At 36.9% G+C, this 13,392-nt stretch overlaps 1 protein-coding gene across 2 annotated transcripts; it reads left to right on the top strand.

The window, feature by feature from the left end:
- Window positions 1-282: 282 nt before the first annotated feature.
- On the top strand, window positions 283-11,996 carry LOC103723157. 2 transcript variants are annotated; one of them, XM_026799991.2, is made up of 3 exons: window positions 283-456; window positions 1,517-1,662; window positions 11,577-11,996. In XM_026799991.2, exons 2-3 carry the CDS (start codon window positions 1,589-1,591, stop codon window positions 11,797-11,799), a joined length of 297 nt encoding a protein of 98 aa, XP_026655792.2. In that variant the 5' UTR covers window positions 283-456; window positions 1,517-1,588; the 3' UTR covers window positions 11,800-11,996. The 2 variants fall into 2 exon arrangements, with proteins under 2 accessions (XP_026655792.2, XP_008812204.2); XM_008813982.3 differs by having other exon boundaries at window positions 284-456; window positions 1,520-1,662.
- Window positions 11,997-13,392: the final 1,396 nt, after the last annotated feature.

Raw genomic sequence — 13,392 nt, 5'->3', positions numbered from 1 at the left:
TAGCAAATTACTCGACTCGAAAATCTACAGCTTAATATATACATACATACATACATATACATACATACATACATACATATATATATATATATACATATATATATATATATATATATATTATTTATGACAAAGCTTTAATTCAAGCTATATTAGGTTTGACTGGTATTTGAGTCGAGTCAAATCAATCTTATTATTTATTTTATTATTTTTTTAATAGAGCCGAGCTTGAGTCAGAATATTAAGATTGGATCAATCTTAAATAGTCCAAATATTTTTTAATCTTCACCCTTGGGAAGCCTCCGAGTTATATGAGGTATTTTTCCTGGGGTATTTTGCTACCTTCTGAGTTCTGTCGATCCCTGGCCAGCTCTCCTCATCTCCTTATCTACGGCAGCGCAGAGCCGACTTGGGAGCCTTCCCAACCGTCGTCGAAACCTCACCGTCCTCGAGATCCTGGTAAGCCCGTAATTGCCCTCGTCTTTTCCTTTGTTTTTACCCGGCCTTTCTTGATCTCTTTCTTCTCCGGTTCACGGTAGTACATTTCTCCTCTAATTTCTCCGACGATGATTCCTTCGCTTCCCCATTTCCCTCCCGTCCCCTCACCAGCGCGTCATCTCTCTTTTGTTTTTGCGCTGCGTCAACCATCGGTTCAATAAAACTAGCATACCATGAATTACCATCTTTCCAGCCTCACGGTATCATCGGTCTTTCTTTTAGGAGCATAGCATGCATTCTCACCGTTCGATGAAATGCCTGACTAATGTTATTTTTAGTGGTCAATGACTGATGTTGCTGTGGACTGTTGCTTGTGTTGGTTTCGGCAATAATTTCCTCAAATTTGGTTAACGTTGATTCTTTTATCTATCCTTGCTTGGTACTGGGAGTTGTAGAGTCAACTTGATTATGACAAAGGAATCCTTCATTTCAACTTTCATGCAAAAAATCTTGAATGCTTCTACACTCATTTTAAAGCCTAGGCCTATTTTACGAACTTATATGAGCACTGAAAGTTCCAACAAATTTATCTGGCATTTGATTAAAAAAAAAATCTTCATGAATTTGATGTCCAAATAAGCTTCATAGATCATGCTATTAAGGACATGCCATCCATTTTTTGTGTCCAAGTTTGTCACCTAGCATTCATCTCAATTGATCAATGAATGCATAAGGACAACACGTTAATTATTGGTTGGAGCAGTCTTCTATTTATAATGATGAATGTATCGTTGAATGCATGCACTGTTAATGTTGTCTCTGTAACAATTTGTCAATATCTTTTAAATGGCCACATGAGGGTTCATGTATAATTCCAGTGTCCTGAACTAAAACCAAATCACTAGTAATATCATGTATGAATTTCATAGAAATAAACCCAATCTAATTGGATTTAGACATCTAATTGAAATTAGACAGAAAGTAGACAAAAAAATAAAAAACTAACTTTAGCCCCTTAAACTTAAATCTAACAAACATGATCCAAGCCCGACTGACTACATGACAAGCTATATTTCTTTAGCAGGGTTCTGGAAAGCAGAAGAAGAAAAGCTAGAACAAAAGAGGGAAGAAGTAGGAAAAGAGGGAGGAGAAGATGACAACAATTGGGGGAGGGTTTGGTGGCACACAAGATAATGTCAAGCAACTTGAGGATTGCTCAGTTTCCAAGTAATCTCTTTCTTTCCTTTTCCAATCTTATATCTTATCTGATTAATTTCAAAGTTTTTTTTAAAGGTTAATCAATTAATCTTTATTTTTGAAACCTTTGCAAATCTTTGTAGAAAGCTAACAAGAACAAGACCGTATTACAATGATCTTTCTCCAGAAAGGAATTTTAAAGAGTTTGATTTGGATGTTGGGATTCATGACACTAATGCAATAGAAAAGTTCCATTCTTATTAGCCATAGAATTTTTTCTGACATCAATTACGGATCTCTCTCATAAAAATCCAATTTTGACCAGTATTAGATAAGGATCTGTGCCTGTTCAAAAGTGCTTTTTTTTCCTTTTACCAGTAGAGTTAAATGTCTCTGATATACAGAAAATATAAAAGCAATGTGGTTAGTTGAAAATGTGTCAATACCGCTACATGTTCAAAGGATCTCATGTTAGTATATGATCCAATGTTATATTATAAACTATGATATTATTGAATATCTATCTTTGAGAAACAGCCAATTTTTTTAGCTTAATATTTTTACCTTTGGAAGTAGATATCTCTCTAGTTAACTAGAAAGGATTAGGTGGGCTTTTTTACCTGGCATTTATGTTAATGATTCGCATCTAGCAAGCAAGTAACATGGTTATTTTAGAATGAAGTGAGAGCAATTACATGCTGTTTCACAATATGTATACATCAAGTTGTGAAATGAAGTTATGACGAAAAAGAAAAGAAAGTTTGGGTATTTCATTGAGTGCACAACAATGTTACCCATGTCATCACATAAGACCCATCGAGGGAAAAACTGAGAAAGTAACATTATGCCTTATCTTATGCTTAGTATTGTCCATAGCTTTAGTCATTTCCTTTAGTAATTTAGTCTCATAGTAATGTCCTTGATGTGCACGGACAATTTTAAGTCTTGAAGGGCAATGCTATTGGGTTGACAATTAGTCATAGAAAGGTCCAAATTATGATTTTTCATAGACTTGGAGAAAGCGTATAATAGATTATTGTAAGGTTATTTAAGGTTGGCACTAAGTTTTACTTGAGACACTGAAGCTGTTAAAATTTATGTTTGAAAGACCTGCAGGATGCAACAAGCACTAATAGTAGTTATGCTTAGACATTGAAATTTCACTCACTATGGGCCCATGTGAAGATTTCACCCGTTAAAAATCAATTTATTAGTGATATTGCAATATATATATATATATATATATATATATATATATATATATATATATCAACCTTTTTCTAGGTTTTGATCAATTTAGGATTGAAACCAATATTTGATTTGAATTAGTTCATCAACCAAAAAAGACTTAATGGCATTATGAATATAAATCTTAACCAACAAAAGGTACGACTATTTACTAATGTTAAGCATATGAAATAGTCTCACCATTGTAGAAAAGGTAATACTTTTTTATTGTTAATCTATCAATCAATAATTTAGAGGATGAGCCTTGGTGCAATACTAAGGTTGCTTCATTGTGACTTGGGTGTCGGGAATTTGGAACACATAAACTCATCACATGGGGGTAAGGCTACGTTAGGACTGAAAATGGACTGGTCGAATTGGGCCATGCTCCTACCTGAGTCCAACCCAATTTTTTTAGGCCTTGGGGCTAGGCTTAGACCCGAAAATCTTAGAAAAGCTAGGCTCGAGCCCGACTCAAGCCCAGGCCCAAACTTGACTTGAAATCCAATCAGGTCGACCCTCAAACAGACCATAATAGATTGCATAGTAGACCAGCGAGTGAAGACCGAAAGGGAGAGTGCAGCAGACCTGTAGCTATAACTCTAAATTTCTCCTCGAAACAGACGTTAGCGGCTGCTATCAAGAGGAGGGCGAGAAGCGCCACTATGATCGTGTCGGCTAGAGGCAGCGTCCTTTGAATTGCAATTGCTGGATAGAGAACGAGGGAGCTCTCTCCACTACTGCCATGGAGGCAAGCGAAAGCAAAAATATAAAATATATAACAAAAGAACATGGGTACACCCATCTCCTTCTAAACTTACCTCTACCTCTATTATTCTAGGTTTGCTTCTCGACGTTGGGGAGGTCAACCATGTCGAGGGAGGCGAGTATTTCCATGGTCTTCCTTTTTAACCTTGATGTGATCTCGGGGACAAAGTCCATGTGATGCTCGCACTCCTCCACCTAGAGATTGCGGGATCATGCATGACGTCGCGTTGGATCCAACGCATCTGGGGGTTGAGAACGCGGAGAGCTTGTTCTAGAGCCACTTTGATAGGATGATCGCCACCTCCTCAATGATCTTCTTGTTGGTGCAGAAGTTCAGGGTCATCCACCGACGATAGGAGATTGCCTACTCGCCTTTGCGTTGCTTGGATCGTCGATCGGTGATGAGGTTAGATTTTCAGGGAGACGTAGACTAGCGATCATGTTCGATGAGGGCGGAGAGGCAGCGGAAGCAGAGAGAAAAAATACCGATGGGATGGGTGAGGGTTTTCGATTAGAGATTTGGTCTCTTTTAGAGAACCGAAAGTAGCATCCTTAGCCTAGCGAGTGATTTTGGGCTAACTTTAGGCTTGACTTTGGGCTTGGTTATCGAGCTTAGTTTGGGCTCAGGCTCGGGTTGGGTTTGGACCGAGCCAAACAGCTACCCAAGCATGGCCTGAATATGTATGAGCCTTAATTTTTAGCCCAAGCCCAATCTGAATTTACTCAGGCCTAGCCCCTTGCCCAACCCGAAATTGGTCCAACTTGAAGTCAGCCCACCAAATTGTTTGTATTCATGTCAGGATTTCGCGGGAAGATCTTGTAGTGGTCTAGAATCCACAATCCCTTTCTGATCCAGACTGACTGACCCCGAGAGCTGTGATGGTTACTTCACTACCTCCGATGCATGACCCTTTCTGAACGGCACCTGGATGAGGCTAGGTGGTCTGACGGGACAACTGCCTCTTCTTGTATTCAAACCATCGAGGAGATCTTCCTTTTTTTATCTCTCTTCTTCGGGTTGATAGGATAGCTTCATGCACAAAAACAATGAGGGATTAGCTCAAGGAGTACTAAAAAAGGTGCTAACGACAGTGGGACTCCTGCAGGTAATGAGAAGCTAAAAAAATGAAGCCCATGTCTTCGAAATCCAACGAAGTCCCCAAGTTAGCGTATTATGGGGGACCGTCAAGCACATCCGGCAAGGATCAAGGACGCAAGCCCAGTTCCAGCCTGAGGCTACATATATCTAACCCTACCCGAATCCCGTAGTGGCGAGAGCCTCATTAATAATTTGTGCTCCTCAATTCAACAAGAAGAGGTTTTGTTGTTGTTAATACTTTGTAGAATGGTTGACTGCAAATGAGACAAAATTCCAATTCAATTCTTGTGTCTTGAAGGCTCTAATATTTTGTCCAATGAAGTAGTTGATATTTATTTGGGGATTTGGGATTTGGCTTTTTAAGCACTAATTCTTTAGCACACAATAAGATAGTGCCATCAAATGAGCTAGAAATTATAGAAAGTTTTTGAATATGTAAAATTATTTCTTCCTTTTTTGTTTTTTTTTGGATCATGGAGATTCCAAAAAAATATTTTCAATTATGTGAAGAAGTGAAAATGACAAAAGTTCAATGCCTATGTCACCGTTACTTGTTCAATGGCATGCATGCTAAACTCAATTTTAATGTGTCAGCTATGGTGATCAAACTTTTTTAATTTCCATATATTGTCTCGTTGCAGAAATCCTTCCGTATATGTGGGTTGTCATTGTAGAGGTAGTTTATTATTACAAACATTAGTTGCATAATTGCTTATTTTATATAAACGATGGTAATTGATGGATTATGGGAAACTTGATGATGACCTAAGGATGTTATCTTCATCAATGGATTATGAAAGCCTTTATTGATTGGCAAATGTTATCTTCATCGATATGATCCTATTCACTTGATGAAGTGGTCTATTTATATAGCATTCCACGAGAATGCCATATCCGACTTCCACATCATTTAGTATATTGGGAACTCTCTCTCTCTCTCTCTCTTTTTCTCTCCAAATACTAGTCTTAACCTAGTTCTTCTAGGTTTCCTAAATAAAAGGCCCCTAACTGAACTTTGTCTTATTTATTTTCACTTAAGACAATTTCAAGTCACAAACCAAGAGGAAAATCCATATTATGTCCTTTGATGAATATGTTTTCACTTGATATATGTTCTATCCATGGACAAGCATGTTCCACTTGCTAAGTGAAAACAATTCTTAACCACTGCCTACTATTTGACTTCACACGTTATAATGTTCTGCACGTTAAAGGTTCCTAGCATGATAGATCCACCAAATTTCACCTTGCACACATGGTAGGAAGAATGGGTATTTTAAATAGGAGCAATGAAAATGCTATTAAAAGTCTCCATATAACCAAAATGGCACATCACAACTCTTCTGGCTTACCCTTCATTTTATGATGGCATGAGATTGAAAGCACTTTAATCCTAAAGCTGTTACTTAAGAAGCCATTTTTTGTGCATGTGCACATGATGCTAGGCTGCAGAGAAGCCAAGCTAAACCATTTGGACTCAGGTTGGTCATGCTACATGGGCGACCAAGCTCAATCTGAGATTAAACACATGCTCAAACTTAGCTTAGCAGGCAATATCATGCTTGCTCTCAGTTTTCAGTGATAAATCGTTTGCTTGTACAAGTCAAAACTAAGTTTGGGCTTGAATCATGCTCAAGTTCAAGCTTTAGCATACGGCTTTGATGGTGGACAGCATGAGCGAGAGAAATGCACAGGCAAATATTAATTTCTCTTGAGAGAAATACCCAGGCAAACATTGGTTCCTTCTTGGGTGTCACATGGCAAAGTCTGGTGAGTGCACAAGCATAGGTGGAATGGAGATCTCTATCTTTGCCTCCGCAACAAAATGAGGATTTTAACTTAAAAGTCCCCATGGTGGGATGAGGACGCAGTGCTTAGCCTTTGTTGAAGCATGATTAGTCTTGCCCATAGTGAATGTTTGTTGAAAGTTTCCTTCTAAATAGCCTTTGGCCTATGAGATTTCTGCATATATAATTCTCATTTTCACGATAAGGGTCAAGGTATGGCTGGTTGGAGAAGTGGTTCTCGTTCCATTGGTGTGATTGCTACCGTGTGACCTATGATCTCAATATTGCCACTCTTAAAAAATATTTAATTGATGACTGAACTAAATGATTTCGTAAATAAATATTTAGGTTCACAGTCAACATTATGTGATACACATTCCAGGGTCAGGTATAGACTCGATTATAGGGTGCATACCTGTGAATGGTACAAACCAAAGCATGGTGGTCCTTATTGGTGCATGGTGGCTAACCAATATCCAAGACAAACTGCCTAGAGGCCACCTAAGCCCGCACCTTAAGGATCTTCACAATGTTTGAGTATGGAGAAACATTTCTATTAGTGAATTAGTATTGAAAGTTATTAAGTTGATACTTCCTATTAACGTACTGTGTATTTGATATTTTGTATTTCACTTTTTGTGTAATGATTATTTTCTCAGTTTTCTTTATATTTCTTTGTTTTTTGATTATAGTTGTTTAAAGAATTTTTGTCAGCACACCTGGTATAGACCAAGATGGATTGGCGTAGACCCATTTTCACAGTTGTGTCTGAGCATGTGAATGCCATGGTACGTCATGACATAATATAGTATGGTGCCCCGCAGTTCCATGCCATCCCATGACTAGCATGGATGCAACATTTGGTACATGGTGTGCCATAGCGGTCAGCAGCAGTGCGTACCAACCGTACCATACGGTAGCAGTACCAAACTAGTATATGGTATAGATGGCGTGCCGAGTATCAATATTCCAAACCAACCCCTGTAACAAGCGCATTGACATTGTACTAGCATAGTACTTGTCCGAGATCCGGTATTGGGACAGCAAGCCTTCTTTGATACCTTAATCCTTGGCCATAAATCTTATGGATCTTGTCTTTCTATTTAATGCCAAGTTCATTTCAACACATTAATATAATTATGGTTGGTTAGATCATCTTATTCTTTTCCAATAAGATAAGTAAACCTTGCGCTTGGAGGAAATTGGAATGAACTTTAAATATTGGCACCTATTAATAACATAGTTTCATGTAAGGAGAGTAACATTCATGGTTTTCTCTGATAACAGTTTTTCCTCTTCCAAACATGAGATTAATAATTTCTGCTAGTGACTTCTATGTCAGTGGAACGTTAATGCAATAATTTCTTTAATGAGTTTGTAAACTTCAGCAAGTGCTGTCATTGTTTTCTTCAAATTAAAATGCTTTGAGGGAAGGAGAATCCGAAAGAAAATATATGAGAGACTAGAAACACTTGTGCTTTTAGTATTCATCTTTATGGACTCCGTATATCTTGAATCATGATTTCATTTAGGGCCTATTTGGGTGTGGTCCCTGAATCCATGAGATGTCTCTGCATGGTGGGAGTTTCTAAGTCAATAGGAGTGGGAGAAATTGGCATAAGCTGTTGCTCCTAGATTCCTAGTCCCTAGAAAGGTAACATTTTGATATCCTGAAAATCTTCAGTTGCAGGGAACACCATGGATACCTACAATACCATAGACCTTTTCATCCTTCAGTGACTCAGTCACATCTTTTCACACCTTCATACTTGCATTGAAGATATCATGCAATTAAGCTGTGACGTGTTATAATGACCCCTAAATAATTATTAAAATGTGGGCGAGTGGAATAAGCCGCTACACATAATGTAGGACGTGGTAATCTTGTTGATTCCATTGTAGGGGAATGCTTAAATATTTGGAATGACAGAGGTTAGTGACCTCATTGGAGTTGTCAATAGAACTGATTCTACTAATGTGGTGGAATAGCCTAAAATTCTCTGAGGACTAGAGTATTGTTCTGTTTCTCAAGAATGCAAATTAATTTCAGAGGCAACTCATTCTAATCAATTTATTGTCTAATTTTCTTGATCTATAGCTTAGAAAAATACCAAAAAGCTGTTACTGAACTTTAGGTGCAATGTTTTTAGCATTTGTAGTTGAGCTTTGCCTCTCTTTTCCTGAAGGGAAAAAACATTTGTAGTTTGAACCTTATTTATATATCACTAATATTAGAAACATATAAGCCAGCAAACCATGATAATCAGAAGGAATGTGGACTGTCATGCTGATAGCAGGCACTTTGAAAATTCACCTAGCTAATGCCACAAGAAATCATTACATCCCCAACTTTCTGGAATACAGCTGAAGGAAGCCAACTGATATAATTATAGCCTTTTTCATCATCCAGCCTATACTTTCTCAATTTTTCCAATAAAATCCTTTGCATCCTATTGCATGGATTACAAGTACTTACACCTGTTTTCTTTTTGCATGCATTAGCTAAATAGGCAAACTCAAGGCAACTTTTCTTGAGAACTTTGAGCTGTAGACTTTAAGGCATGCACATGAAGTGGTATTGTTTCACCAAGTTAATGTTTGTTCAACATGAAAGCATAGAACAGGATAATCCAACAAACTGAAAGCTTATATGGTTCAGTATGATTGTGAGATCTATGCATATTGTAGTTTTAATTCATAAAAAAATCTCAATGCAATTGTTGCTAGTAGGATTCAGCTCACATTATAAGCAGCAACGGTTTCTTCTAAATATAACTATGACAATTTTTTTTTCTTAGCAAGGCATCAAAATTTTTGAACAAAACTGCTACTGAGATGAATTATGGAAGAAATGGAAGTTTAAGCGACCAAAACACACACATAGGATATGTAAGATACTAGGCATACAGTGTTAGGATAGGAAACTTCGTAACTTCAAGGATAACTTATTTGCATCTTATGGTACTATCTGACCTGGTAGTTCATATGATTTTTTCACATGTAACCATTGTCATCTGTAATGAAGTTCGAACATGCTAGGCATTTATTTTCACATACAAATCAATCTTTCTATTTGAGACATGGCAACAAAAACCTAAAGATGAAAAAGAACTGGTATAAGACCAAACAAGATTCTCACAAGATGCACTTGATTGTGTAATCTGCCCATATGTCATAGTTTCATATTTATCATATGAGTAGTATGTATGTGTATTGGTATATGATAAGATCACACTAGTCGCAATGTTAAAAAGAGAGAATAAGGACAAAGGTAATTTAGAGGGGGGGACTTCTGATTTCCTTTGAGGGAAAATGGCCTCCAAATTCAAATTGATTCAATTTCTGATATGCCGCTCCATTTCATCAATCCTCCTATTTATAAATCCCTGGATGCTCAAATAAGATCCACAGATCATGAACAGGGTATTAATGGAACCATGGAGGTTCATAACCTGCTAGCCCAAATCAAAACCAACCCCAAATATTGGATTTGGGTATGAAAAATAAACTCAATAGCAATTGGGTTGGGTTTGGATTCTGAAATTAGACCTAAGTTTTATTGGGTCGGGTTTTGGGTTTAGATAGATCTATACCCAAAAACCTAAAACCTAACCCGAGTATATGTATATATATATACACACACACACACACACATATATGCGCTCACACATAAATATATAAATACATACATATATTAATATGTGGGTGTTTGTTATTTTTTATCATAAAAAAAAATAATCAAGTAGAAAGAAATGAAATCGTAACTCATCTTGTTCTACCAAATTCCTAGCCAAGTTATTTGTTGCAGTCCTTTTGTAATATGTATGTTGTGATCTATATCTATTTTATATATATCTAAAATGGAGGGTTAGCTTGTGTAGAGCTGTCCATTCGCCACGTGGATGCTAGTATTAATGACACTAATATTAATGTGCTCGGTCATCATTAAAGTTCATTATTTAAGGGGGCTTTGAATGTAGGGGCTGTTCTTATTTTACCCGAGGGATTCGAATTAGTAATGTGTAATAAAAATTTGGCTATTGAAGCTTTCCATTTATTATAATTTGTTACATTATTATATTGTATTTTGAAAATAGTTGGAGGAAGGAGAAAAAAAATATCCCGCCCATCGTGCGAGGTTGAGTTGATGACACCAATATTAATGACAGGAGTTTTTGCATGGAGGCTCGGATTGTGCAAATTTCTCCATTTGCTATGTGGACTCCAGTAATAATTACGGGAGTTTTTGCTCAACAATCATTAAAGTTCATTGCTTAATGTGCAAAAGAAATTTGGTTATTGAAGCATTCTATATATTGTAATTTATTACATTTTTATATTACATTTTAAGAAGAGTTGGAAAAAGGTGAAAACATAGAACATCATGCATTGTGCAAGCTATATGCTAGTTTTTTACTAAGCTTAATTATTGTAGGATTTTTTCATTGTTCATGTTTTCTGATTACATGGATGCTTAGATAACAAAAGCAATAGTTGAACAGATGCTCCCTTTTATAGATATTTTTTTATTATTTTTTAATATTTTCATGCTTCACAGTTCATGAGGTAATACTTTAGGTACATTAAGTAATTTGAAAAAAAAAGTCTTCAAGTATACCAAAATAACATATTAAATATCCAATTTTTGCATGAAATTTGACCCGTACCTGACCTTTTTTAGGGTCCAATATTAGGTATGAGTGTAGAATTTTAATTGGGTTTGGATCTAATAAATATATTTTAGGTTCGGGTATGGTTACGGCCAAACGTTACCTGTTGACACCTCTATTCATGACCTCATAGGTCAACCAGTCCTAATTAACCTTCCAAGATATTATACTAAATTCCATTCCAAGTACAGCTCAAACAAGGATCTCCTTATTTACTTTTAACCATTTCTAATATTCCAGAATCTTATTATACTACATCAAATTAATTCAAACTTCCTTCCTAAAATAACTAGATGAAATGAAATAATATATTCCTTATTGATTTTCTTCAGAATTAGATCTGTTAGGGTCAGTGGTAAAAGCAGGGTGTTCAATGTTCATGTTTGCTTGCAGTGCGCTTGGTACATGGTTCTTCTCAGTAGCTGGGGCTTTAGTTGCCATCCCAGTGGGGATACGGAAGAAGTCCTTGGCACCCTTGGTCTTTTTTGGTACTACTGGCACTATGCTTGATATTATCATGGGAATCAGCCAGTGCGAAAGAGAACACGCAGAACGCCAAATGAAGCTTCTGGAAACACAAAATGCAGCAAATGCTTCAGTGGATACTGAGAGCTAATTTTTAGCAAATTCCTTGCACCACATCCACCTTTGTGCTTCTCTTGTTGTATAAAGCTTTATAAAATATTGAAGGCTTTTATTTAAAGTGGATTCATCTCGTGTTATTTAACATAGTGAGAATAAGCAATATACTTAATGTTCTAATACCTTGTTTGATGTTTCTCTTAGATTCTTTCAATTTGAACTTGTATCTCATATCTCATATACCTCACCACCATTCGATGCTTAGCATATGTTTCTCATCGAGTGCCTGCTTGGACAAGCAGGCTGGTATGATTTTAGCTATATTCTATAGTTTTTTGAACATAATTAGTTGTGGCTATGAAATTTAGACCTGTCATAAGCAATCATATTCATCATGTTTTGAGAACTGTGTATATCTGGGTTCACTTTGATTCGTGTGAAGAGCTCGATGCACCATGAACTGCTGGAAGGAGGAATAGCAGTATCTACAAGCCTCTTGAAAGAAAGAGGAACATTACTTTATCAAACATTTCTTGTTCTTTTTTCCTGATCTAGTCTTTTGAGTAAAGAAAGGCAGTGCCGTGATGATTTATAACTCAATGGTGCACAATAACAGCCTAATGAGAAAGGACTGAAAAATCAGAACAGCTAACCATCCTGTAAAAAAAGTACTAGAGCTTTGAGCCAAATAAAAGGACTCACATTTAGCTTTGTGGACTGTTGTTTCTCTTCTCTGAGCAAAAGCTAAAATAATTGGGATGTATTCAAGTAACAGCAAAAAATTATATACAGAGCGCCTCACAGACAAATCAGTGGCAGCATTTCAGCATGCATGGAGTCCCAAAGATCACAAAAAAAAGCTCGAAGCAATCTTCATCATAATAGTAAAATGGTGATTGGGCTGCATCTTGCCATTTAGTTTTGAAAAACTTTGCCTCAACTAAGAATATCTACAGGAAAAAACATGGAAAATCTTAAGTTATGGATGTATGTCATGCATGAGGTATTCGATCTTCTAAAATCTTCAACAGAAACAAGACAAGGCCCAGAATATTAGATCTCCTCCCAAGGTTAACAAAGAGAGACTCCCTCCATTACAAGTGGGTAGGATCATTACCTACCATGATGAAAGATACAGGCTTGTAATTTTGGTTGTCAGAGGGTTTATCATGATATGCCTCAGAACATCTTTTCAATGCTAGAAGGCCCAGAATAAATGACTAGGATTGAACAACTGGGTTATAGCATGGTTTCATACTTGTTTCAAATGTTCCTACTAAAGTTTGCCGTCTCGATACCGGACCTTATACTGATGCTACACTAGCACAGTATCGGTATAATATGGTACAGAATGTTTTTTAGGTATTGGGTATCAATACTGAACCAGTACTAGATCAAATCTAAGTAATGAGCCTCCAAGGGAGGGGATTTGTCATGAGACAGCACCAGGTCAAGCAACCAACCTATGGGTATCAAAAAGTTTACCTACCCCCACTCCTAGACACAGTATTGTTTTATTACTAGACCGCACATATCAACCTGAAAGAAGAAACCAGTTATCTTATCACTGGCAGTAAGAGGGGACCCAGAAATTTCTAGTGCTAGGCTCTCTGCCTTCTCAAAGCAC

The sequence above is a fragment of the Phoenix dactylifera genome, chromosome 10 (assembly GCF_009389715.1).
Source record: "Phoenix dactylifera cultivar Barhee BC4 chromosome 10, palm_55x_up_171113_PBpolish2nd_filt_p, whole genome shotgun sequence".
Taxonomy (NCBI): Eukaryota; Viridiplantae; Streptophyta; class Magnoliopsida; order Arecales; family Arecaceae; genus Phoenix; species Phoenix dactylifera.
The sequence above is the reverse complement of the archived record's forward strand: the minus strand, read 5'-3'. Positions and strand labels throughout refer to the sequence as shown.